Consider the following 25,837-nt stretch of genomic DNA (forward strand, 5'->3'; position numbering starts at 1 on the left):
TGGCCTGATGTGAAAGGGAACTGTGGTTTCAGTGCATTATTCATGACAGCTAGAGACTAAGTGTGAACAAATGTGGCCTTTGTTGTCTTTTCTTAGTGTTAGCTCATGCACTTGCGCGGGGAGGGTGTTGTCATTTCATGCTTGGCAGGGTGGCGACGGGAATTAATAAGGGCAGACAGTATGAATTATGTAAATGTGTATATATGTATATGTGTGTATATATATATGTATACATTGAGATGTATAGGTATGTATATGTGCGTGTGTGGACGTGTATGTATATACATGTGTATTTGGGTGGGTTGGGCCATTCTTTCGTCTGTTCCCTTGCACTACCTCGCTAACACGGGAGACAGCGACAAAGTATAATAAAAAATAAATAAATAGATAGACAGAGAGAAACCTGCTCATAAAATATTTATTATTATTATCACTATACAAATAAATAGAAATATCTTCACCTTAAAAAGCAATGGAATGTCTGACCACTAAAATCTGTAAATATTACCTTCTTCATTTTTTATTTCTTCAATATATTCTTGTCCTACAGGTTCAACATCTTTCTCCTTGAGATCCAACAAATCATCCTTTAAATCATCTTTTTTCCCATCTGTAGTAGTAAGAGTGCCTGTAGTAGCAGCTGTACCTCCACTGGTGGTAGTTTTCGCACCCACAGTAGCTCCAGCAGTGGTGGTAGAAGTTTTGGTTGTACCTCCAACTACAACAGGGTCAGTTGATGGGATGGGTTTGCCTAATTTCTGGTGCAACTTGACCACCTGAATGCAATACATATATATATATATATATATATATATATTTATATATCATTTGAAAATTTGCACGTTAACACTTTAATACACAGCAATAGACAGAAGTTGGTAGGAACATTTAGGCTGGAGCATTATGCAGAAACACTTGGCAAGAGTGTTAAGTGGTAAGCACTGGAGTGCAATACTTATGGTGACTCTACTGCCATGGCCACCCTCTTGAAGTTGAAGGAGTTCCAGTTGTGAACAGGCATCAGAGATAGACAAAGAACAATTTGATGCATACTGGATGCCTCTGTGGAATCATAATAAATCCTTACCTTTACCTCAAGAAGTATAGGAGGCCACTGTTGTGTCAAAATAAATCTTTACCTTTACCTCTCACTGGAAGCCAATCCAGATTCACAAAAAATATTTGCCAAAAATAAAGCCATCAATAACATGATGCAAAATTTGGTGTGCAGTTCCATTATCTTATGGATCTATTCATCTATCTATATCTCTGATGCTTGTTCCAACTGTAACTCCTACAAAGGGATGGCCATTGCAACAGTCTCCATAACTAAAGAACTCCAGTACTGCTTTCCAGCCTTTAGGCCTAAGTTTCACCCTTAACAGGCCACTGGCAGAGGGTAAGTCTAGCACAGTGTTTGCAGAGGCTCCTAACTAATGTACCTAATGACTACTTCTATCTAATGCTTCTATATTAACAATCCTCCTTAAATGTTCCTACCTACTACTTCTATCTATTGCTCCTACCATTTTGCCAAAAGGCAGGGCTAGCACATACTGCTCACCATGGGAAAATCTAGTTATAAAGAATGAGCTGCATGAGTCAAGAGTTACATATGACAAGGAGAGTTTGTATGTTTGTGGACAGAATGCCAGTGGTCCACATGTTAGTGAGACAGAAAGAAAAGACAGCTAATTGGGTTAGAGGAGTGCAACTTGACAATGACTAAAGTGCTGGCTACTAAGCAGATGTCACTAACACTCCAAATACCATGTCGGGTACTAGTGATAATATACCTCATTGGTCGTTAGCTACCTACCAACTACTACCAACTTATGGAGGGGCAATGCTTGTAAAGATAAGTGTTAGCTTCTAATTGCTGTTGCATAAACAATTATTTCATTTATACTCAAAAAATCATACTGAAACTAGCATTCCCTATATATCTTTCTACATAACTGTCATTTGTCAATAACATAAATAATGAATTTACTAAAAAAGGGGGTGACTGTATTGTTGACTGGTTGGTAAGGTTATTTAATGTATGTATGACTCACGGTGAGGTGCCTGAGGATTGGCGGAATGCGTGCATAGTGCCATTGTACAAAGGCAAAGGGGATAAGAGTGAGTGCTCAAATTAGAGAGGTATAAGTTTGTTGAGTATTCCTGGCAAATTATATGGGAGGGTATTGATTGAGAGGGTGAAGGCATGTACAGAGCATCAGATTGGGGAAGAGCAGTGTGGTTTCAGATGTGGTAGAGGATGTGTGGATCAGGTGTTTGCTTTGAAGAATATATGTGAGAAATACTTAGAAAAGCAAATGGATTTGTATGTAGCATTCATGGATCTGGAGAAGGCATATGATAGAGTTGATAGAGATGCTCTGTGGAAGGTATTAAGAATATATGGTGTAGGAGGCAAGTTGTTAGAAGCAGTGAAAATTTTTATCGAGGATGTAAGGCATGTGTACGTGTAGGAAGAGAGGAAAGTGACTGGTTCTCAGTGAATGTAGGTTTGCGGCAGGGGTGTGTGATGTCTCCATGGTTGTTTAATTTGTTTATGGATGGGGTTGTTAGAGAGGTGAATGCAAGAGTTTTGTATAGAGGGGCAAGTATGAAGTCTGTTGGGGATGAGAGAGCTTGGGAAGTGAGTCAGTTGTTGTTCGCTGATGATACAGCGCTGGTGGCTGATTCATGTGAGAAACTGCAGAAGCTGGTGACTGAGTTTGGTAAAGTGTGTGAAAGAAGAAAGTTAAGAGTAAATGTGAATAAGAGCAAGGTTATTAGGTACAGTAGGGTTGAGGGTCAATTCAACTGGGAGGTGAGTTTGAATGGAGAAAAACTGGAGGAAGTGAAGTGTTTTAGATATCTGGGAGTGGATCTGACAGCGGATGGAACCATGGAAGCAGAAGTGGATCATAGGGTGGGGGAGGGGGCGAAAATTCTGGGAGCCTTGAAGAATGTGTGGAAGTCGAGAACATTATCTTGGAAAGCAAAAATGGGTATGTTTGAAGGAATAGTGGTTCCAACAACGTTGTATGGTTGCGAGGCGTGGACTATGGATAGAGCTGTGCGCAGGAGGATGGATGTGCTGGAAATGAGATGTTTGAGGACAATGTGTGGTGTGAGGTGGTTTGATCGAGTAAGTAACGTAAGGGTAAGAGAGATGTGTGGAAATAAAAAGAGCGTGGTTGAGAGAGCAGAAGAGGGTGTTTTGAAATGGTTTGGTCACATGGAGAGAATGCGTGAGGAAAGATTGACCAAGAGGATATATGTGTCGGAGGTGGAGGGAACGAGGAGAAGAGGGAGACCAAATTGGAGGAGGAAAGATGGAGTGAAAAAGGTTTTGTGTGATCGGGGCCTGAACATGCAGGAGGGTGAAAGGAGGGCAAGGAATAGAGGGAATTGGAGCGATGTGGTATACAGGGGTTGACGTGCTGTCAGTGGATTGAATCAAGGCATGTGAAGCGTCCGGGGTAAACCAAGGAAAGCTGTGTAGGTATGTATATTTGCGTGTGTGGACGTGTGTATGTACATGTGTATGGGGGGGGTTGGGCCATTTCTTTCGTCTGTTTCCTTGCGCTACCTCGCAAACGCGGGAGACAGCGACAAAGTATAAAAAAAAAAAAAATATATATATATATATATATATATATATATATATATATATATATATATATATATATATATATATATATATATATATATTTTTCTTTTCTTTTCTTTCATACTATTCGCCATTTCCCGCATCAGCAAGGTAGCATCAAGAACAGAGGACTGGGCCTTAGAGGGAATATCCTCACCTGGCTCCCTTCTCTGTTCCTTCTTTTGGAAAATTAAAAAAAAAATGAGAGGGGAGGATTTCCAGCCACCCGCTCCCTCCCCTTTTAGTCGCCTTCTACGACACGCAGGGAATACGTGGGAAGTATTCATTCTCCCCTATCCCCAGGGATAATATATATATATATTATGGAAATGGTGAAGACCTTGTAGATTTATGTGCTGAAAAAGGACTGATGATTGGGAATACCTGGTTTAAAAAGCGAGATATACATAAGTATACTTATGTAAGTAGGAGAGATGGCCAGAGAGCGTTATTGGATTACGTGTTAATTGACAGGCGCGCGAAAGAGACTTTTGGATGTTAATGTGCTGAGATGTGCAACTGGAGGGATGTCTGATCATTATCTTGTGGAGGCTAAGGTGAAGATTTGAATGGGTTTTCAGAAAAGAAGAGTGAATGTTGGGGTGAAGAGGGTGGTGAGAGTAAGTGAGCTTGGGAAGGAGACTTGTGTGAGGAAGTACCAGGAGAGACTGAGTACAGAATGGAAAAAGGTGAGAACAATGGAAGTAAGGGGAGTGGGGGAGGAATGGGATGTATTTAGGGAATCAGTGATGGATTGCGCAAAAGATGCTTGTGGCATGAGAAGAGTGGGAGGTGGATTGATTAGAAAGGGTAGTGAGTGGTGGGATGAAGAAGTAAGAGTATTAGTGAAAGAGAAGAGAGAGGCATTTGGACGATTTTTGCAGGGAAAAAATGCAATTGAGTGGGAGATGTATAAAAGAAAGAGACAGGAGGTCAAGAGAAAGGTGCAAGAGGTGAAAAAAAGGGCAAATGAGAGTTGGGGTGAGAGAGTATCATTAAATTTTAGGGAGACTAAAAAGATGTTCTGGAAGGAGGTAAATAAAGTGCGAAAGACAAGGGAGCAAATGGGAACTTCAGTGAAGGGCGCAAATGGGGAGGTGATAACAAGTAGTGGTGATGTGAGAAGGAGATGGAGTGAGTATTTCGAAGGTTTGTTGAATGTGTTTGATGATAGAGTGGCAGATATAGGGTGTTTTGGTCGAGGTGGTGTGCAAAGTGAGAGGGTTTGGGAAAATGATTTGGTAAACAGAGAAGAGGTAGTGAAAGCTTTGCGGAAGATGAAAGCCGGCAAGGCAGCAGGTTTGGATGGTATTGCAGTGGAATTTATTAAAAAAGGGGGTGACTGTATTGTTGACTGGTTGGTAAGGTTATTTAATGTATGTATGACTCATGGTGAGGTGCCTGAGGATTGGCGGAATGCGTGCATAGTGCCATTGTACAAAGGCAAAGGGGATAAGAGTGAGTGCTCAAATTACAGAGGTATAAGTTTGCTGAGTATTCCTGGTAAATTATATGGGAGGGTATTAATTGAGAGGGTGAAGGCATGTACAGAGTATCAGATTGGGGAAGAGCAGTGTGGTTTCAGAAGTGGTAGAGGATGTGTGGATCAGGTGTTTGCTTTGAAGAATGTATGTGAGAAATACTTAGAAAAGCAAATGGATTTGTATGTAGCATTTATGGATCTGGAGAAGGCATATGATAGAGTTGATAGAGATGCTCTGTGGAAGGTATTAAGAATATATGGTGTGGGAGGCAAGTTGTTAGAAGCAGTGAAAAGTTTTTATCGAGGATGTAAGGCATGTGTACGTGTAGGAAGAGAGGAAAGTGATTGGTTCTCAGTGAATGTAGGTTTGCGACAGGGGTGTGTGATGTCTCCATGGTTGTTTAATTTGTTTATGGATGGGGTTGTTAGGGAGGTAAATGCAAGAGTTTTGGAAAGAGGGGCAAGTATGAAGTCTGTTGGGGATGAGAGAGCTTGGGAAGTGAGTCAGTTGTTGTTCGCTGATGACACAGCGCTGGTGGCTGATTCATGTGTGAAACTGCAGAAGCTGGTGACTGAGTTTGGTAAAGTGTGTGGAAGAAGAAAGTTAAGAGTAAATGTGAATAAGAGCAAGGTTATTAGGTACAGTAGGGTTGAGGGTCAAGTCAATTGGGAGGTGAGTTTGAATGGAGAAAAACTGGAGGAAGTGAAGTGTTTTAGATATCTGGGAGTGGATCTGGCAGCGGATGGAACCATGGAAGCGGAAGTGGATCATAGGGTGGGGGAGGGGGCGAAAATTTTGGGAGCCTTGAAAAATGTGTGGAAGTCGAGAACATTATCCCGGAAAGCAAAAATGGGTATGTTTGAAGGAATAGTAGTTCCAACAATGTTGTATGGTTGCGAGGCGTGGGCTATGGATAGAGTTGTGCGCAGGAGGATGGATGTGCTGGAAATGAGATGTTTGAGGACAATGTGTGGTGTTAGGTGGTTTGATCGAGTAAGTAACATAAGGGTAAGAGAGATGTGTGGAAATAAAAAGAGCGTGGTTGAGAGAGCAGAAGAGGGTGTTTTGAAATGGTTTGGGCACATGGAGAGAATGAGTGAGGAAAGATTGACCAAGAAGATATATGTGTCGGAGGTGGAGGGAACGAGGAGAAGAGGGAGACCAAATTGGAGGTGGAACATGCAGGAGGGTGAAAGGAGGGCAAGGAATAGAATGAATTGGAGCGATGTGGTATACAAGGGTTGACGTGCTGTCAGTGGATTGAATCAAGGCATGTGAAGCGTCCGGGGTAAACCATGGAAAGCTGTGTAGGTATGTATATTTGCGTGTGTGGACGTGTGTATGTACATGTGTATGGGGAGGGTTGGGCCATTTCTTTCGTCTGTTTCCTTGCGCTACCTCGCAAACGCGGGAGACAGCGACAAAGTATAAAAAAAAAAAAAAAAAAAATATATATATATATATATATATCCCTGGGGATAGGGGAGAAAGAATACTTCCCACGTATTCCCTGTGTGTCGTAGAAGGCGACTAAAAGGGAAGGGAGCGGGAGGCTGGAAATCCTCCCCTCATTTTTTTTTTTTTTCCAAAAGAAGAAACAGAGAAAGGGGCCAGGTGAGGATATTCCCTCAAAGGCCCAGTCCTCATCCTCTGTTCTTAACGCTGCCTCGCTAATGCGGGAAATGGCGATTAGTATAAAAAAAAAAAATATATATATATATATATATATATATATATCTTTCTTTCTTTCATACTATTCGCCATTTCCCGCATTAGCGAGGTAGCGTTAAGAACAGAGGACTGGGCCTTTTAGGGAATATCCTCACCAGGCCCCCTTCTCTGTTCCTTCTTTTGGAAAATAAAAAATAAAAAAAAAATTGAGAGGGGAGGATTTCCAGCCCCCCGCTCCCTTCCCTTTTAGTCGCCTTCTACGACACGCAGGGAATACGTGGGAAGTATTCTTTCTCCCCTATCCCCAGGGATAATATATATATATATATATATATGGAAGGTATTAAGAATATATGGTGTGGGAGGCAAGTTGTTAGAAGCAGTGAAAAGTTTTTATCGAGGATGTAAGGCATGTGTACGCGTAGGAAGAGAGGAAAGTGATTGGTTCTCAGTGAATGTAGGTTTGCGGCAGGGGTGTGTGATGTCTCCATGGTTGTTTAATTTGTTTATGGATGGGGTTGTTAGGGAGGTAATGCAAGAGTTTTGGAAAGAGGGGCAAGTATGAAGTCTGTTGGGGATGAGAGAGCTTGGGAAGTGAGTCAGTTGTTGTTCGCTGATGATACAGCGCTGGTGGCGGATTCATGTGAGAAACTGCAGAAGCTGGTGACGGAGTTTGGTAAAGTGTGTGGAAGAAGAAAGTTAAGAGTAAATGTGAATAAGAGCAAGGTTATTAGGTACAGTAGGGTTGAGGGTCAAGTCAATTGGGAGGTGAGTTTGAATGGAGAAAAACTGGAGGAAGTGAAGTGTTTTAGATATCTGGGAGTGGATCTGTCAGCGGATGGAACCATGGAAGCGGAAGTGGATCATAGGGTGGGGGAGGGGGCGAAAATTTTGGGAGCCTTGAAAAATGTGTGGAAGTCGAGAACATTATCCCGGAAAGCAAAAATGGGTATGTTTGAAGGAATAGTAGTTCCAACAATGTTGTATGGTTGCGAGGCGTGGGCTATGGATAGAGTTGTGCGCAGGAGGATGGATGTGCTGGAAATGAGATGTTTGAGGACAATGTGTGGTGTGAGGTGGTTTGATCGAGTAAGTAACGTAAGGGTAAGAGAGATGTGTGGAAATAAAATGAGCGTGGTTGAGAGAGCAGAAGAGGGTGTTTTAAATGGTTTGGGCACATGGAGAGAATGAGTGAGGAAAGATTGACCAAGAGGATATATGTGTCGGAGGTGGAGGGAACAAGGAGAAGAGGGAGACCAAATTGGAGGTGGAAAGATGGAGTGAAAAAGATTTTGTGTGATCGGGGCCTGAACATGCAGGAGGGTGAAAGGAGGGCAAGGAATAGAGTGAATTGGAGCGATGTGGTATACAGGGGTTGACGTGCTGTCAGTGGATTGAATCAAGGCATGTGAAGCGTCCGGGGTAAACCATGGAAAGCTGTGTAGGTATGTATATTTGTGTGTGTGGACGTGTGTATGTACATGTGTATGGGGGGGGGTTGGGCCATTTCTTTCGTCTGTTTCCTTGCGCTACCTCGCAAACGCGGGAGACAGCGACAAAGTATAAAAAAAAAAAAAAAAAAAAAAAAAAAAAATATATATATATATATATATATATATATATATATATATATATATATATATATATCGAGGATGTAAGGCATGTGTACGTGCAGGAAGAGAGGATAGTGATTGGTTGTCAGTGAATGTAGGTTTGCGGCAGGGGTGTGTGATGTCTCCATGGTTGTTTAATTTGTTTATGGATGGGGTTGTTAGGGAGGTGAATGCAAGAGTTTTGGAAAGAGGGGCAAGTATGAAGTCTGTTGTGGATGAGAGAGCTTGGGAAGTGAGTCAGTTGTTGTTCGCTGATGATACAGCGCTGGTGGCTGATTCATGTGAGAAACTGCAGAAGCTGGTGACTGAGTTTGGTAAAGTGTGTGAAAGAAGAAAGTTAAGAGTAAATGTGAATAAGAGCAAGGTTATTAGGTACAGTAGGGTTGAGGGTCAAGTCAATTGGGAGGTGAGTTTGAATGGAGAAAAACTGGAGGAAGTAAAGTGTTTTAGATATCTGGGAGTGGATCTGGCAGCGGATGGAACCATGGAAGCGGAAGTGAACCATAGGGTGGGGGAGGGGGTGAAAATCCCGGGAGCCTTGAAGAATGTGTGGAAGTCGAGAACATTATCTCCGAAAGCAAAATGGGTATGTTTGAAGGAATAGTGGTTCCAACAATGTTGTATGGTTGCGAGGCGTGGGCTATGGATAGATTTGTGCGCAGGAGGGTGGATGTGCTGGAAATGAGATGTTTTAGGACAATGTGTGGTGTGAGGTGGTTTGATCGAGTAAGTAATGTAAGGGTAAGAGAGATGTGTGGAAATAAAAAAGAGCGTGGTTGAGAGAGCAGAGGAGGGTGTTTTGAAGTGGTTTGGGCACATGGAGAGAATGAGTGAGGAAAGATTGACCAAGAGGATATATGTGTCGGAGGTGGAGGAAACAAGGAGAAGTGGGAAACCAAATTGGAGGTGGAAAGATGGAGTGAAAAAGATTTTGAGTGATTGGGGCCTGAACATTCAGGAGGGTGAAAGGCGGGCAAGGAATAGAGTGAATTGGATCGATGTGGTATACCGGGGTTGACGTGTTGTCAGTTGATTGAATCAGGGCATGAGAAGCGTCTGGGGTAAACCATGGAAAGTTGTGTGGGGCCTGGATGTGGAAAGGGAGCTGTGGTTTCGGGCATTATTGCATGACAGCTAGAGACTGAGTGTGAACGAATGGGGCCTTTGTTCTCTTTTCCTAGCGCTACCTCGCACACAAGGGGGGAGGGGGATGGTATTCCATGTGTGGCGAGGTGGCGATGGGAATGAATAAAGGCAGACAGTGTGAATTGTGTGCATGGGTATATATGTATGTGTCTGTGTGTGTATATATATGAGTACATTGAGATGTATAGGTATGTATATTTGCATGTGTGGACGTGTATGTATATAGATGTGTATGGGGGTGGGTTGGGCCATTTCTTTCGTCTGTTTCCTTGCGCTACCTCACAAACACGGGAGACAGCGACAAAGCAAAATAATAATAACACCAACACACCCAACCCCACTTTCTTTCTGGAAGAACATCATTTTTTTTCATAAACATTTGTCATTTCCCACATCAGAGAGGTTGCATCAGGAACTCACAACGAAATGGACTAACTCATTCACATTCACTCCGTAACTGTCATGTCTAAAGCACTTCAACCCAATTTTTTTTTTTGAAAATTTACATCTTTTGCACATTTTCTCCAAAGTTCTTCAAAACAGCTTTCTGCTAAATGATTAACTCATAGTCACTTCTTTTTCATACTCAATTGGCATTTCCTAGGTTTGCAAGGTAACATCAGAAACACACATCCACCTCCTCCTCCTCCTCCATGCAACCCTACCTATAGCCAATGCCTCACAGACATGTAATATTTTTGGGACTACAATTCTTTCAAATATACCCATTTTCTGCTATACCAATAACTTTTTCTCTTTCCACACATTCTTCAGCACTCCCAGAAACTTCACCCCCTTCCCCACCCATGACTCACTTCTGCTTCCATGGATCCATTTGCTGTCAAGTCCAATCCAAGATATCTAAAATACTTAATTTCCTACAATTTTTCTCCATTCATACTTTCATCCCAATTAACTTGTCTCTCAACTCCGTTGAACCAAATAACCTTACTTTCATTCACGTACACTTTCAACTTTCTCCTTTCCCACACTCTTCCAAACTCAGTCACCAACTTCTGCAGTTTATCACTCAAATCTGCCACCAGTGCTGTATAACAAGCAAAAAACTAACTAACTTCCCAGGCCTTCTCATCCCCAACAGAACTTCATACTCACCCCTCTTTCCAAAACTCACATTTGCTTCCCTCACCATCCCATCCATAAACAAATCAAGAAACTACAGTGACATCACACATCCCAGACACAAAACAACCTTCACTTGGAACCATTTACTCTCCTTTCTTCCTGATCGGACACAAGCCTTACACCCTTGATAACTTCTCTCTTGATTCTAAAAGCTTACCTTCCAAAATGTATCTATATCAACCCTATCATATGCCATCTCCAGATCCATAAATACCAAATACAAATCCATCTGTTTCTCTAAACATTTCTCATTCTTTAAAGCAAACACCTGATCCATTCACCCTATACGAATTCTAAAAACACACGGCTACTCTATAATCTAATGCTCTGTACATGCTTGCACCCTCTCAATTAATACTCTCCTATCCAACTTTTACATGTGTAATTAAATAGAACATATCCGAAAAAGATTATGAGCAACTGGGTCCTGAACATGCAGGAGGGTAAGGCATGTATGGGTTAGAGTGAAATGAAGCGAAGTAATTTACTGGGGTCAACATGCTGTCGGTGGACTGAACCAGGCCGTGTGAAGTGTCCAGAGTAAACCATGGAGAGGTCTGCAAGTCCAGGATGTGCATAGAGAGCTGTGGATTCAATTCATTGTGTCAAATCATGTATGGATGTGAGCTGAAAAAGGCTTTTCTTCATCAATTTCCAGGCACTACTCTGCTAACGCTGGGGGCAGTGATCGTGTGTGAGGGAGGGGAAAGATAATTTCAATGTTATAAATCTTTCTTTTCGTTTACACATCTGTGCTGTTTCCTATGGGGCAGAGTGACAGCAGAATGGGTGACAGTGAGCAAGTATGAACAAGTACATGTACACATTTTTTTTCATACATATTCACCATTTCCCAACTTAACAAGGCAGTGTTAAAAACAGAGGACTAAGCCTTAAAAGAAATATCCTAACTTGGCCCCCTTCTCTGTTCCTTCACTGGACAACTGAAAACGAGAGGGGAGGGTTTCCAGCCCCCCACTCCGTCCCCTTTTAGTTGCCTTCTACGACACACAGGGAATATGTGGGAAGCATTCTTTCTCCCATATCCCCAGGAATACACCCAGACACACAAAGTTTGAATGGAGAAAAACTAGAGGAAATGAAGTGTTTTACATATCTGGAAGTACACTTAGCAACGGATGAAACCATGGAAGCGGAAGTGAGTCAGGGTGGGGAAGGGAGCAAAGGTCTGGTAACGTTGAAGAATGTGTGGAAGGCGAGAACATTATCTTGGAGCAAAAATGGGTATGTTTGAAGGAATAGTGGTTCCAACAATGTTATATGGTTGTGGGGCGTGGGTTATATGTAGGGTTGTGCGGAAGAGGGTGAATGTTTTGGAAATAAAATGTTTGAAGACAATATGTAGTGCAAGGTGGTTTGATCGAGAAAGTAATGAAAGGGTAAGAGAGATGTGTGGAAATACAAAGTGTGTGGCTGAGAAAGCAGAAGAGGGTGTGTTAAAATGGTTTGGACACAATGGAAAAGATGAGTAAGGAAACATTGACAAAGAGGATATATGTGTTAGAGGTGGAGGGAGGAAGAAGCACGAGACCAAATTGGAGGGGGAAGGATGGAGTGAAAAAGATTTTGAGTGATCGGGGCCTGAACATACAGGAGGGTGAAAGGTGGGCAAGGAATAGAGTGAATTGGAAAGATGTGGTATACCGGGGTCGACATGCTGTCAATGGATTGAGCTAGGGCATGTGAAGTGTCTGGGGTAAACCATGGAAAGTTGTGTGGGGCATGGATGTGGAAAGGGAGCTGTGGTTTCGGGCATTATTACATGACAGCGAGAGACTGAGTGTGAACGAATGGGGCCTTTGTTGTCTTTTCCTAGCGCTACCTCGCACACATGAGGGGGGAGGGGGATGTTATTCCATGTGTGGCGAGGTGGCGATGGGAATAAATAAAGGCAGACAGTATGAATTATGTACATGTGTATATATGTATATGTCTGTGTGTGTATATATGTGTACATTGAGATGTATAGGTATGTATATTTGTGTGTGTGGACATGTATGTATATACATGTGTATGGGGGTGGGTTGGGCCATTTCTTTCGTCTGTTTCCTTGCGCTACCTCGCAAACGCGGGAGACAGCGACAAAGTAAAATAATATAAAATAAATTATCTTATTTATTATACTTTGTCGCTGACTCCCGCGTTAGCAAGGTAGAGCAAGGAAACAGACAAAAGAATGGCCCAACAAACCCACATACACATGTATATACATACACATATACATACCTATACATCTCAACGTATACATATATAGACACACAAACATATACATATATACACATGCACATAATTCATCCTGGGATAGGGGAGAAAGAATACTTCCCACGCATTCCTCACGTGTCGTAGAAGGCGACTAAAGGGGATGGGAGTGGGGGGCTGGAAACCCTCCCCTTCTTGTATTTTAACTTTCTAAAAGGGGAAACAGGAGTTGGAAAGGGAGCTGTGGTTTCGGTGCATTATTACATGACAGTTAGAGACAGAATGTGAACGAATGTGGCCTTTGTTGTCTTTTCCTAGCGCCACCTCGCGCACATGAGGAAGGAGGGGGTTGTTCTTTCATGTGTGGCGGGGTGGCGATGAGAATGAATAAAGGCAGACAGTATGAATTTCTGTGCATGTGTATATATGTATATGTCTGTGTGTATATATATGTGTACATTGAGATGTATAGGTATGTACATTTACGTGTGTGGACATGTATATATATACATGCATATGTGGGTGGGTTGGGCCATTCTTTCGTCTATTTCCTTGCGCTAGCTCGCTAACGCAGGAGACAGTGACAAAGCAAAATAAATAAATAAATAACATAATTCATAGTCTGCCATTATTCATTCCCGTCGCCAACCCACCACACATGAAATTACAAACCCCTCCCCCCAAATGTGTGTGAGGTAGTGCTAGGAAAAGACAATGAAGGCCACATTCGTTCACACTCAGTCTCTAGCTGTCATGTATAATGCACCGAAACCACAGCATTCTTTCCACATCCAGGCTCCACAAAACTTTCCATGGTTTACCAAAGACACTTCACATGCCCTGGTTCAATCCACTGACAGCACGTCGACCCCAGTATACCACATCGTTCCAATTCACTTTATTCCTTGCACGCCTTTCACCTTCCTGCATGTTCAGGCCCCGATCACTCAAAATCTCTTTCACTCAATCTTTCCACCTCCAATTTGGTCTCCCACTTCTCCTCGTTCCCTCAACCTCTGACACATATATCCTCTTGGTCAATCTTTCCTCACTCATTCTCTCCATGCGACCAAACTATTTCAAAACACCCTCTTCTGCTCTCTCAACCACACTCTTTTTATTACCACACATCTATCTTACCCTTTCATTACTTACTCAATCAAACCACCTCACACCACATATTGTTCTCAAACATCTCATTTCCAACACATCCACCCTCCTCCGCACAACTCTATCTATAGCCCATGCCTCCCAACCATATATCATTGTTGGAACCACTATTCCTTCAAACATACCGATTTTTGCTTTCTAAGATAACATTCTCCACTTCCACACATTTTTCAACGCTCCCAGAACTTTTGCCCCCTCCCCTATGATTCACTTCCACTTCCATGGTTCCATCCGCTACAAAATCCACTTCCAGATATCTAAAACACTTCACTTCCTCCAGTTTCTCTCCATTCAAACTTACCTCCCAACTGACTTGTCCCTCAACCCTACTGTACCTAATAACCTTGCTCTTATTCACATTTACTCTCACCTTCCTTCTTTCACACACTTTACCAAACTCAGTCACCAGCTTCTGCAGTTTCTCACATGAATCAGCCACCAGTCAGAGAACAACGACTCACTTCCCAAGCTCTCTCATCCACAACAGACTGCATACTTGCTCCTCTTTCCAAAACTCTTGCATTCACCTCCCTAACAACCTAATCCATAAACAAATTAAACAACAATGGAGACATCACGCACCCCTGCCACAAACGAACATTCACTGAAAACCAATCACTTTCCTCTCTTCCTACTCATACACGTGCCTTACATCCTCTATAAAAACTTTTCACTGCTTCTAACAACTTGCCTCCCACACCATATATTCTTAATACCTTCCACAGAGCATCTCTATCAACTCTACGGAGCATCTCTATCAACTGTATCATATGCCTTCTCCAGATCTATATATGCTACATACAAATCCATTTGCTTTTCTAAGTATTTCTCACATACATTTTTCAAAGCAAACACCTAATCTACACATCCTCCACCACTTCTGAAACCACACTGCTCTTCCCCAATCTGATGCTGTGTACATGCCTTCACCCTCTCAATCAATACTCTTCCATATAATTTCCCAGGAATACTCAACAAACTTATACCTCTGTAATTTGAGCCCTCACTTTTATCCCCTTTGCATTTGTAAAATGGCACTATGCAAGAATTCTGCCAATCCTCAAGCAACTCACCATGAGTCAAACATACATTAAATAAACTTACAACCAATCAATAATACAGTCACCCCCTTTTTTAATAAATTCCACTGCAATACCATCCAAACCCGCTGCCGTGCCGGATTTCATCTTCCGCAAAGCTTTTACAACCTCTTCTCTGTTTACCAAATCATTCTCCCTAAGTCTCACTCTGCACACCACCTCGACCAAAACACCCTATATCTGCCACTCTATCATCAAACACATTCAACAAACCTTCAAAATACTCACTCCATCTCCTTCTCACATCACCACTACTTGTTATCACCTCCCCATTAGCCCCCTTCACTGATGTTCCCATTTGTTCCCTTGTCTTATGCACTTTATTTACCTCCTTCCAAAACATCTTTTTATTCTCCCTAAAATTTAATGATCCTCTCTCACCCACCTCTCATTTGCCCTCTCTTTCACCTCTTGCACCCTTCTTTGACCCTTCTCTTGACTTCCTGCCTCTTTCTTTTATACATCCTCCAGTCATTTGCATTATTTCCCAGCAAAAATCATCCAAATGCCTCTCTCTCTTCTCTTTCACTAATAATCTTGCTTCTTCATACCGCCACTCACTATCCTTTCTAATCTGCCCACCTCCCAAGCTTTTCAATGTATACATACATATACATATATACACATGTCCATATCTATATTTGCTGCCCTCATCCATTCCCGTGGCCATCCTACCACACATGAAATGGCACCCCCCCTCCCCCCACATGCGTGCATGAGGTAGCGCTAAGATAAGACAAGAAAGGCCACATTCGTTCACACTCAGTCTCTAGCTGTCATGTGTAATGCACCGAAACCAGAGCTCCCTTTCACATCCAGGCCCCACAGAACTTTCCATGGTTTACCAAACACGCTTCACACGCCATGATTGAATCCAGTGACAACACAATCATACACATATATGATCGAGTAAGTAATGAAGAGTAAGAGAGATGTGTCGTAATAAAAAGAGTGTGGTTAAGAAAACAGAAGAGGGTGTGTTGAAATGGTTTGGTCATATGGAGAGAATGAGGGAGGAAAGATTGACAAAGAGGATATACGTGTTAGAGGTGGAGGGAACGAGAAGTGGGAGACCAAGCTGGAGGTAGAAGGATGCAGTGAAAAAGATTTTGAGCAATCCGAGCCTAACATACAGGAGGGTGAAAGGCATGCAAGGAATAGATTGAACAGGAACGATGCGGTATACCAAGGTCGACATGCTGTCAATGGATTGAACCAGGGTATACGAAGTTGCGTGAAAAATTAACTGGTGATTGGGAAGGCATGGTTTACAAAGAGGAGCATACACAAGTATACATATGTGTGTCGGGGAGATGGTTAGTGGGAATTATTGGGTAACATTTCAATTTACAGGTGAGTAAAAGAAAGACTTTTGGATGTAAATGTGCTGAGAAGAGCAGCTGGTGGGATATGTGATCACTAATTTGTGGAGGTGAGGTTAAACATTTGTTGGGGTTTTCGGAAAAGAGGAAACAGTGTTGGTGAAAAGAAAAAAGAGGCATTAATTGAGCTTGGAAAAGGGACTTGTGTGAAGAAATACCAGGAAAGACTGGGTGTAGAATGGAAAATATGAGAGTAATTTATGCAAGAAGAGTGGATAAGGAATGGGAGGTATTCAGGGAAGCAGTGCTGGTATGTGCAAGAGATGCCTGTGGCATGCAAAAAGTGGGAGGTGGGCAGATTAGAAAGGGTAGCGAGTGCTAGGATGATGTAATTAGAAAGGGTAGTGAAAGATGGCATGAGGTAAAGTTGCTAGTGAAAGTGAAAAGAGAGGCATTTGGGAGGAACTTACAGGTAAGGAGTGCAAATGACAGAAGCATATACAATTGGAAGCAGCAGATTAAGAGGAAGGTGCAAAGTTTGTAAAACAGAGTAAATGAAAGTTGAGATAAGCAAGCATCAGTAAACTTTAGGGAGAGGGTAAGATGTTTAGGAAAGAGATAAATAATGCACAAAATAACAAAGAGAACAAATGGGCATACTGGTAAAAGGAGCAAAACAGGAAGTGATAACAGGTGGTGAAGAAAAGAGGGGAGATGGATTGAGTATTTTGAAGGACTGCTGAACGCATCTGATGACTGAAGGTGTTTTGGTCGGGATGATATGCTAAATGAGACAGTCATGGAGAATGGTTTGGTCAAGAGAGAAGAGGTGGTGAAAAAGCCTTATATAAGATAAACTGTGGAAAGGCAGTTGGAGTGGATGGTACTGAAGCTGAATTTCTTAAGAAAGGGTATGACTGTGCGTGCAGCTGATTGGTTGGAATGGATTATCAATGTTTGTCAGGATCATGGTGAGGTACCTGAGGACTGGCAAAATGCATGTACAGTGCCAGTGTATAAAAGCAAGGAGGATAAAGACAAATATTCAAACTACAGAGGTATAAGTTTGTGGCATATACCTGCTAAGTTGTATGGAAGGGTTGTAACTGAGAAGGTGCAAGTATGTACAGAGAATCAGACTGAAGAGAACCAGTGTGGTTGCAGAAGTGGTAAAGGATTTGTGGGTTAGATGTTTGCTCTAAAGAATGAGTGAGAAATACTTAAGGGAAACAGATAGATTGGTATGTGGCATCTATGGACTTCTAGAGACCATATGACAAAGTTAATGCTTTGTGGAAGGTCTTAAGAACATACTGCACGGTGTGAGAACAAAGCTACCAGAATCAGTAAAAGATTAAATCAAGGGTATAAGACTAGAGTACACGTAAGAAGAGAGGAGTAAATGGTTCCAAGTGAAGGTTGGTCTGCAGCAGGGGTGTGGGATGTTGCCATGGTTGTTCAATTTGTGGTGTCACCTTAGTTGTTCAATTTGTTTATGTATGGGGGGTAATGAGAGAGATATCTGTAAGTGCCTTGGGGAGAGGGGTGATTATGCACAATGAGGGGGATGATAAGGCCTGGGTCAGTTGTTGTTTGCTGATGATACAACACTGCTGGTGGATTCGAGTGAGAAACAGCATAAGTTGGTGACTGAGTCTGGAAGAGTGTGAGTATGGAGGAAGATGAGAGTAGATGTGAATAAAAGCAAGATTAATGGGTTTATTAGGTTTGAGGGACAGGTTAGTTGGGGTGTGAGTTGGGCTGGAGAAAAATGTTTTAGATACCAAAAAGTAGACATGGCATCGTGTGGAACCATGAAAGTGTAAGCGAGTCATATGGAAGTTGAGCAGGCAAAGGTTCTGGGAATGCCAAAAAAAGTGGAAAGAGAATGTTAACTGAGAAGACAAAAATGGGAGTATTTGAAGGAATAGTAGTCCCAACAGTATCATATGGATGTAGGGCATGGGCTGTAGGTAAGACTGAGCAGAAGAGGGTGGATGTATTGGGAATGAAATCTTTGAGGAAAAGTGGTTTGATCAAATAAATAATGAAAGGGTAAGAGAGAAGTAAGGTAATAAAACAGCGTGGTTGAGAGAGCTGAAGACAGTGTGCTGAAATGGGTTGGAGACCGAGAAAATGAGTTTAGTGAGGTTGACAAAGAGGACATGTATCAGATGTGGAGGAACAAGGAGAATGGGGAGACTAAACTGTATATTGAATTTTGGAGAGAAAAAGATTTTGAGCGACCAGGACCTGAACATGCAGGAGGGTAAATGACATGCACAGGATGGAGTGAATTGGAACAATGTGATGGCATACTTTGGTTGATGTGCTGTCAATAGACCGAAGCAGGGCATGAGAAGAGGCTGGTCCATGAGAAGAGGCTGGTGTAAGCCATGTAAACCTCTGCTGGGCATTATTGTGGATAAAGTGCTGTGGTTTCAGGGCATTACATAAGACAATTAGAGAATGGATGTGAGCAGGTGCAGCCTTTCTTTGTCTGTTCCTGATGCTACCTCGCTAGAGAGGGAAAGAGCAATCAAGTATGAAAAAAAGTTACTCAAGAAAAATATGTCTCCCAAGTGAATTTGTGTTAAAACATGTTTGAGGAGAAACATAAGGAACATAATCGTGATTGAGTTGAGAGTTATGTTGCATTTCAATGTTTTATTTTTCCATGTTTTCATTTCAATAGGAGATGGTTAATTAAACACCTATTTTCCAGAGACTGGAACATATGGTGTCTGTTGCATTGCTGGTTTGAAGAAAACAGCAATACAAATTCATAAAATACAGAAAAGAAAATGTTGATACATACAATTTTATGACATGACTGGATCTTCTAAAGTATTACAGGTGTTTTTCACCAACTTTACTGGAATTCTCTTGAATTTAAGGTATATTCGGAGGTATTCAGAGTTTAGAAAAACTGACAAATTTTTTAATCATGGAGATTTTACAAAACTAGGCAAAATTTTCTCTCCCCCAACAACAGGTGTTTCCAAACCAAAGATCACAGGATTAAAACGAGACCACTAGATTTAAAACATTTCACTCTAAAAATTTATATTTTTTTTATTATACTTTGTCGCTGTCTCCCGCGTTTGCGAGGTAGCGCAAGGAAACAGACGAAAGAAATGGCCCAACCCCCCCCCCCATACACATGTATATACATACGTCCACACACGCAAATATACATACCTACACAGCTTTCCATGGTTTACCCCAGACGCTTCACATGCCTTGCTTCAATCCACTGACAGCACGTCAACCCCGGTATACCACATCGCTCCAATTCACTCTATTCCTTGCCCTCCTTTCACCCACCTGCATGTTCAGGCCCCGATCACACAAAATCTTTTTCACTCCATCTTTCCACCTCCAATTTGGTCTCCCTCTTCTCCTCGTTCCCTCCACCTCCGACACATATATCCTCTTGGTCAATCTTTCCTCACTCATCCTCTCCATGTGCCCAAACCACTTCAAAACACCCTCTTCTGCTCTCTCAACCACGCTCTTTTTATTTCCACACATCTCTCTTACCCTTACGTTACTCACTCAATCAAACCACCTCACACCACACATTGTCCTCAAACATCTCATTTCCAGCACATCCATCCTCCTGCGCACAACTCTATCCATAGCCCACGCCTCGCAACCATACAACATTATTGGAACCACTATTCCTTCAAACATACCCATTTTTGCTTTCCGAGATAATGTTCTCGACTTCCACACATTCTTCAAGGCCCCCAGGATTTTCGCCCCCTCTCCCACCCTATGATCCACTTCCGCTTCCATGGTTCCATCCGCTGCCAGATCCACTCCCAGATATCTAAAACACTTCACTTCCTCCAGTTTTCCTCCATTCAAACTCACCTCCCAATTGACTTGACCCTCAACCCTACTGTACCTAATAACCTTGCTCTTATTCACATTTACTCTTAACTTTCTTCTTCCACACACTTTTCCAAACTCAGTCACCAGCTTCTGCAGTTTCTCACATGAATCTAAAAACATTCAACATATATGCATTCTGCTGGGTGTTTCTTTTTCTTTTTTTTTTTTAGACGAGTCAGTTGTTCTCTGCAGATGATGTGATGCTGGTGGCAGATTCAAGGAAGAAACTGCCTTAGCCGGTGTCTAAGTTAGAGATAAAGTGTGAAATGAAAAGTCTGATAGTAAATGTGAATCAAAGCATGGCTATCAAGTTTAACAGTGAAAAAGAGAAAGGTTATTTGAAGTGCGAGTTTAAATGAAGAGTACTATAAGGAAGTGGAGTGCTTTAGATACCTGAGAGGGGATATGGTAGCAAATGAAACCATGGGAACTGAAGTGAGCCACAGGGTGTGTGAAGAGGAAAAAGTCTTAACTGCACTGAGGAATGTGTGGAAAGAGAGGTCACATCAATAAAAGGCAAAGATAGGTATGTTTTATAGTATAGAAGTGTCCCCACAATACCGTATGAAAGTGAAGCATAAGCCTTAGATGGAAATTTAAATGATTAGGTGAATGTGTTGAAAATGAAATGCTGAAGGACAAAATGTGACATGAGGTGGGTTGATTGAATAAGAAATAAGGAATGAGTTAATTGGAGCAGCAAGAGTAGTATATACAAGAGATTTGATGAAGGTGTACTGAAATGGTCTGAACCTATGAAGAGGATGTTTGAGGAAATAATAACCTAACTGGTATACATGTCAGAGATGGAAGGAACAAGTTAAAGGGGGAAGAACCAACGAGGTGGTGGAAGGGTAGTGCGAAAGATGTTTTGAAGGCCCAGGCCCTGAACATACAGGAGGGTGCATGGCATGCAAGGTTAAAAAAGTATATTGGAGTGATATAGATTACAGGAAATGCAGTGCTGCTCACGGGCTGAACCAGGGCATGTGAAGCACCAGGGGGAAACCAGGGAAAGGTCTGTGGTGCTCAATTGTAGATTAGGGAATCTGGTTTCAGTGCATTATACATGACTGCTATCAAATAGATGTAAGCGTATGTAGCTATTTCTTCATCTGTTCCAGGAACTACCTCTATTTCAGGAACTGGTGAACACACGAGAAAATGAAAAAACAAATCTAAAAAGTTTTCTCTTACCTTCTGGTGTTTAGCACCACGGATATGAGCTGCATATGCATCAGCACCAGTACAGGTAACATCACAGAGTTCACAACGTAGCGAAGCTCCATGCCGGGATGGTGTTGGACCAGCCTTTGCAGCTGCTTCTTTCTTTTTGTGCTTCTGACCCTCAAGATGTTCTCGGTAAGTTTGTGGTCCTGCACAGCTTATTTTACAAACATCACAGTAGTGGAGTTGTTGCGGTTTTGGAGGTGCTTTAGGCTTTGGTGTCTTGCCTGGCATAGCCCCAGTTTTCTTGAAAGTCTGCCAAGTGTTGCCTGTAGTTTTAACAGCAGCAACTGCAGCAGCTGGCTGTGAGGTCTGCTGCATATATACAGGTAAAGCTGTGGCTGTAAAACATTAATCGAATATTAAAAACAACACTTCACCCTTGTAAATATAAACACAACAATCTCAATTCATTTGCTCATCACTATATGTTATCTCTGAAGTCCAGCAGGTAACTTGGCCATGAGGAAAACTGTGATCTGACAAGGTAAGTACATTCCCCAAAATAATTTTTATGCAGCTCTAGGACCACTTCAATGCGACTCTGCAGATAAAGGATGGACTCTTTTGAAACAGTGGTATACCCTTACCACTGGTCATAACTCACTCGAGGTGCAACCACATGCAGGTGATTCTAGTAACACCATTGCCTGATTCAATTAATCACCTACAGGTAAAGTTTGGTAACACCAGTGCCTGATTTTATTAAAGACCACCTGAAGTTTAGTAACACCACTCCCTGATTTTATTAACAACCACCTGAAGTTTAGTAACACCACTGCCTGATTTTATTAACAACCACCTGAAGTTTAGTAACACCACTGCCTGATTTATTTAACCATCTACAGGTGGAGTTTAGTAACAACAATGCCTGATACAGTTAACCATCTGTAGGTGGAGTTTAGTAAAACCAATGCCTGATATATCTAACCACCTAAAGGTGAAGTTTACTAACACCATTGCCTGATATAGTTAATCATCTGCAGGTAATGTTTAGTAACAACACTGCCTGATACAGTTCATCATCTGTAGGTGATGTTTACTAACACCATTGCCTGATATATCTAACCATCTGTAGGTGATGTTTAGTAACATCAGTGCCTAATAAAGTTAACCATCAGTAAGTAATGTTTAGTAACACCAGTGCCTAATATATTTAACCATCTGTAGGTGATGTTTAGTAACATCAGTGCCTGATAAAGTTAACCATCTGTGGGTGATGTTTAGTAACACCAGTGCCTAATATAGTTAACCATCTGTAGGTGATGTTTAGTAACACTAGTGCCTAATAAAGTTAACCATCTGTGGGTGATGTTTAGTAACATCAGTGCCTAATAAAGTTAACCATCTGTGGGTGATGTTTAGTAATACCAGTGCCTAAATTACTAATAAAGTTAACCATCTGTAGGTGATGTTTAGTAACACCAGTGCCTAATAAAGTTAACCATCTGTAGGTGATGTTTAGTAACACCAGTGCCTAATATAGTTAACCATCTGTGGGTGATGTTTAGTAACATCAGTGCCTAATATAGTTAACCATCTGTAGGTAATGTTTAGTAGTAACATCAGTGCCTAATAAAGTTAACCATCTGTAGGTGATGTTTAGTAACATCAATGCCTAATAAAGTTAACCATCAGTAGGTAATGTTCAGTAACACCAGTGCCTAATATAGTTAACCATCTGTGGGTGATGTTTAGTAACATCAGCGCCTAATAAAGTTAACCATCAGTAGGTGATGTTTAGTAACACCAGTGCCTTATATAGTTAACCATCTGTAGGTAATGTTTAGTAGTAACATCAGTGCCTAATAAAGTTAACCATCTGTAGGTGATGCTTAGTAACACCAGTGCCTAATATATTAACCATCTGTAGGTGATGTTTAGTAACACCAGTGCCTAATATAGTTAACCATCTGTAGGTGATGTTTAGCAACATCAGTGCCTAATATAGTTAACCATCTGTAGGTGATGTTTAGTAACATCAATGCCTAATATAGTTAACCATCTGTAGGTAATGTTTAGTAACACCAGTGCCTAATAAAGTTAACCATCTGTAGGTGATGTTTAGTAACATCAATGCCTCATATAGTTAACCATCTGTAGGTGATGTTTGGTAACATCAATGCCTGATAAAGTTAACCATCTGTAGGTGATGTTTAGTAACATCAATGCCTGATATAGTTAACCATCTGTAGGTGATGTTTAGTAACATCAATGCCTGATATAGTTAAACATCTGTAGGTGGTTTAGCAACATCAATGCCTAATAAAGTTAACCATCTGTAGGTGATGTTTAGTGACCAATGCCTGATATAGTTAACCATCTGTAGGTGATGTTTAATAACATCAATGCCTGATATAGTTAAACATCTGTAGGTGATGTTTAGTAACATCAGTGCCTCATAAAGTTAACCATCTGTAGGTGATGTTTAATAACATCAATGCCTGATATAGTTAAGCACCTGTAGGTGATGTTTAGTAACATCAATGCCTGATATAGTTAACCATCTGTAGGTGATGTTTAGTAACATCAATGCCTGATATAGTTAAACATCTGTAGGTGGTTTAGCAACATCAATGCCTAATAAAGTTAACCATCTGTAGGTGATGTTTAGTGACCAATGCCTGATATAGTTAACAATCTGTAGGTGATGTTTAATAACATCAATGCCTGATATAGCTAACCATCTGTAGGTGATGTTTAATAACATCAATGCCTGATATAGTTAAACATCTGTAGGTGATGTTTAGTATCACCAGTGCCTAAAATGTTAACCATCTGTAGGTGATGTTTAGTAACTATTATTATTTTTCATTATACTTTGTCGCTGTCTCACGCGTTTGCGAGGTAGCGCAAGGAAACAGACGAAAGAAATGGCCCAACCCCCCCCCCCCATACACATGTATATACATACGTCCACACACGCAAATATACATACCTACACAGCTTTCCAAGGTTTACCCCAGACGCTTCACATGCCTTGATTCAATCCACTGACAGCACGTCAACCCCGGTATACCACATCGCTCCAATTCACTCTATTCCTTGCCCTCCTTTCACCCTCCTGCATGTTCAGGCCCCGATCACACAAAATCTTTTTCACTCCATCTTTCCACCTCCAATTTGGTCTCCCTCTTCTCCTCGTTCCCTCCACCTCCGACACATATATCCTCTTGGTCAATCTTTCCTCACTCATTCTCTCCATGTGCCCAAACCACTTCAAAACACCCTCTTCTGCTCTCTCAACCACGCTCTTTTTATTTCCACACATCTCTCTTACCCTTACGTTACTCACTCGATTAAACCACCTCACACCACACATTGTCCTCAAACATCTCATTTCCAGCACATCCATCCTCCTGCGCACAACTCTATCCATAGCCCATGCCTCGCAACCATACAACATTGTTGGAACCACTATTCCCTCAAACATACCCATTTTTGCTTTCCGAGATAATGTTCTCGACTTCCATACATTCTTCAAGGCCCCCAGAATTTTCGCCCCCTCCCCCACCCTATGATCCACTTCCGCTTCCATGGTTCCATCCGCTGCCAGATCCACTCCCAGATATCTAAAACACTTCACTTCCTCCAGTTTTTCTCCATTCAAACTCACCTCCCAATTGACTTGACCCTCAACCCTACTGTACCTAATATTATTACCTTGCTCTTATTCACATTTACTCTTAACTTTCTTCTTCCACACACTTTACCAAACTCAGTCACCAGCTTCTGCAGTTTCTCACATGAATCAGAGTAGTATATACAAGAGATTTGATGAAGGGGTACTGAAATGGTCTGAACCTATGAAGAGGGTGTTTGAGGAAATAATAACCTAACTGGTTACAGTCAGAGATGGAAGGAACAAGTTAAAGGGGGGAAAAACCAACGAGGTGGTGGAAAAGGGGAGTGCGAAAGATGTTTTGAAGGCCCAGGCCCTGAACAACAGGGGTGCATGGCATGCAAAGGGTTAAAAAATATATTGGAGTGATATAGATTACAGGAAATGCAGTGCTGCTCACGGGCTGAACCAGGGCATGTGAAAGCCCCCGGGGGAAACCAGGGAAAGGTCTGTGGTGCTCAATTGTTTGATTAGGGGAAACTGGTTTCAGTGCATTATACATGACTGCTATCAAATAGATGTAAGCGTATGTAGCTATTTCTTCATCTGTTCCGGAACTCCTCTATTCAG

General features: G+C 41.8%; 1 protein-coding gene across 1 annotated transcript in view; it reads right to left on the minus strand.

Annotated features, from left to right (window-relative positions):
• The window catches only part of Zn72D (Zinc-finger protein 72D), a 362,702-nt gene that overhangs the window by 190,585 nt on the left and 146,280 nt on the right, over positions 1-25,837 (minus strand). The window contains exons 4-5 of the mRNA XM_071686208.1: positions 21,616-21,986; positions 490-776 (exon numbers count right to left, since the gene is read on the minus strand). Of these exons, the coding sequence (XP_071542309.1) occupies positions 490-776; positions 21,616-21,986 (658 nt within the window). The remainder of the gene's footprint in view (positions 1-489; positions 777-21,615; positions 21,987-25,837) is intronic.

The sequence above is a fragment of the Panulirus ornatus genome, chromosome 41 (genome assembly GCF_036320965.1).
Source record: "Panulirus ornatus isolate Po-2019 chromosome 41, ASM3632096v1, whole genome shotgun sequence".
Lineage (NCBI taxonomy): Eukaryota > Metazoa > Arthropoda > Malacostraca > Decapoda > Palinuridae > Panulirus > Panulirus ornatus.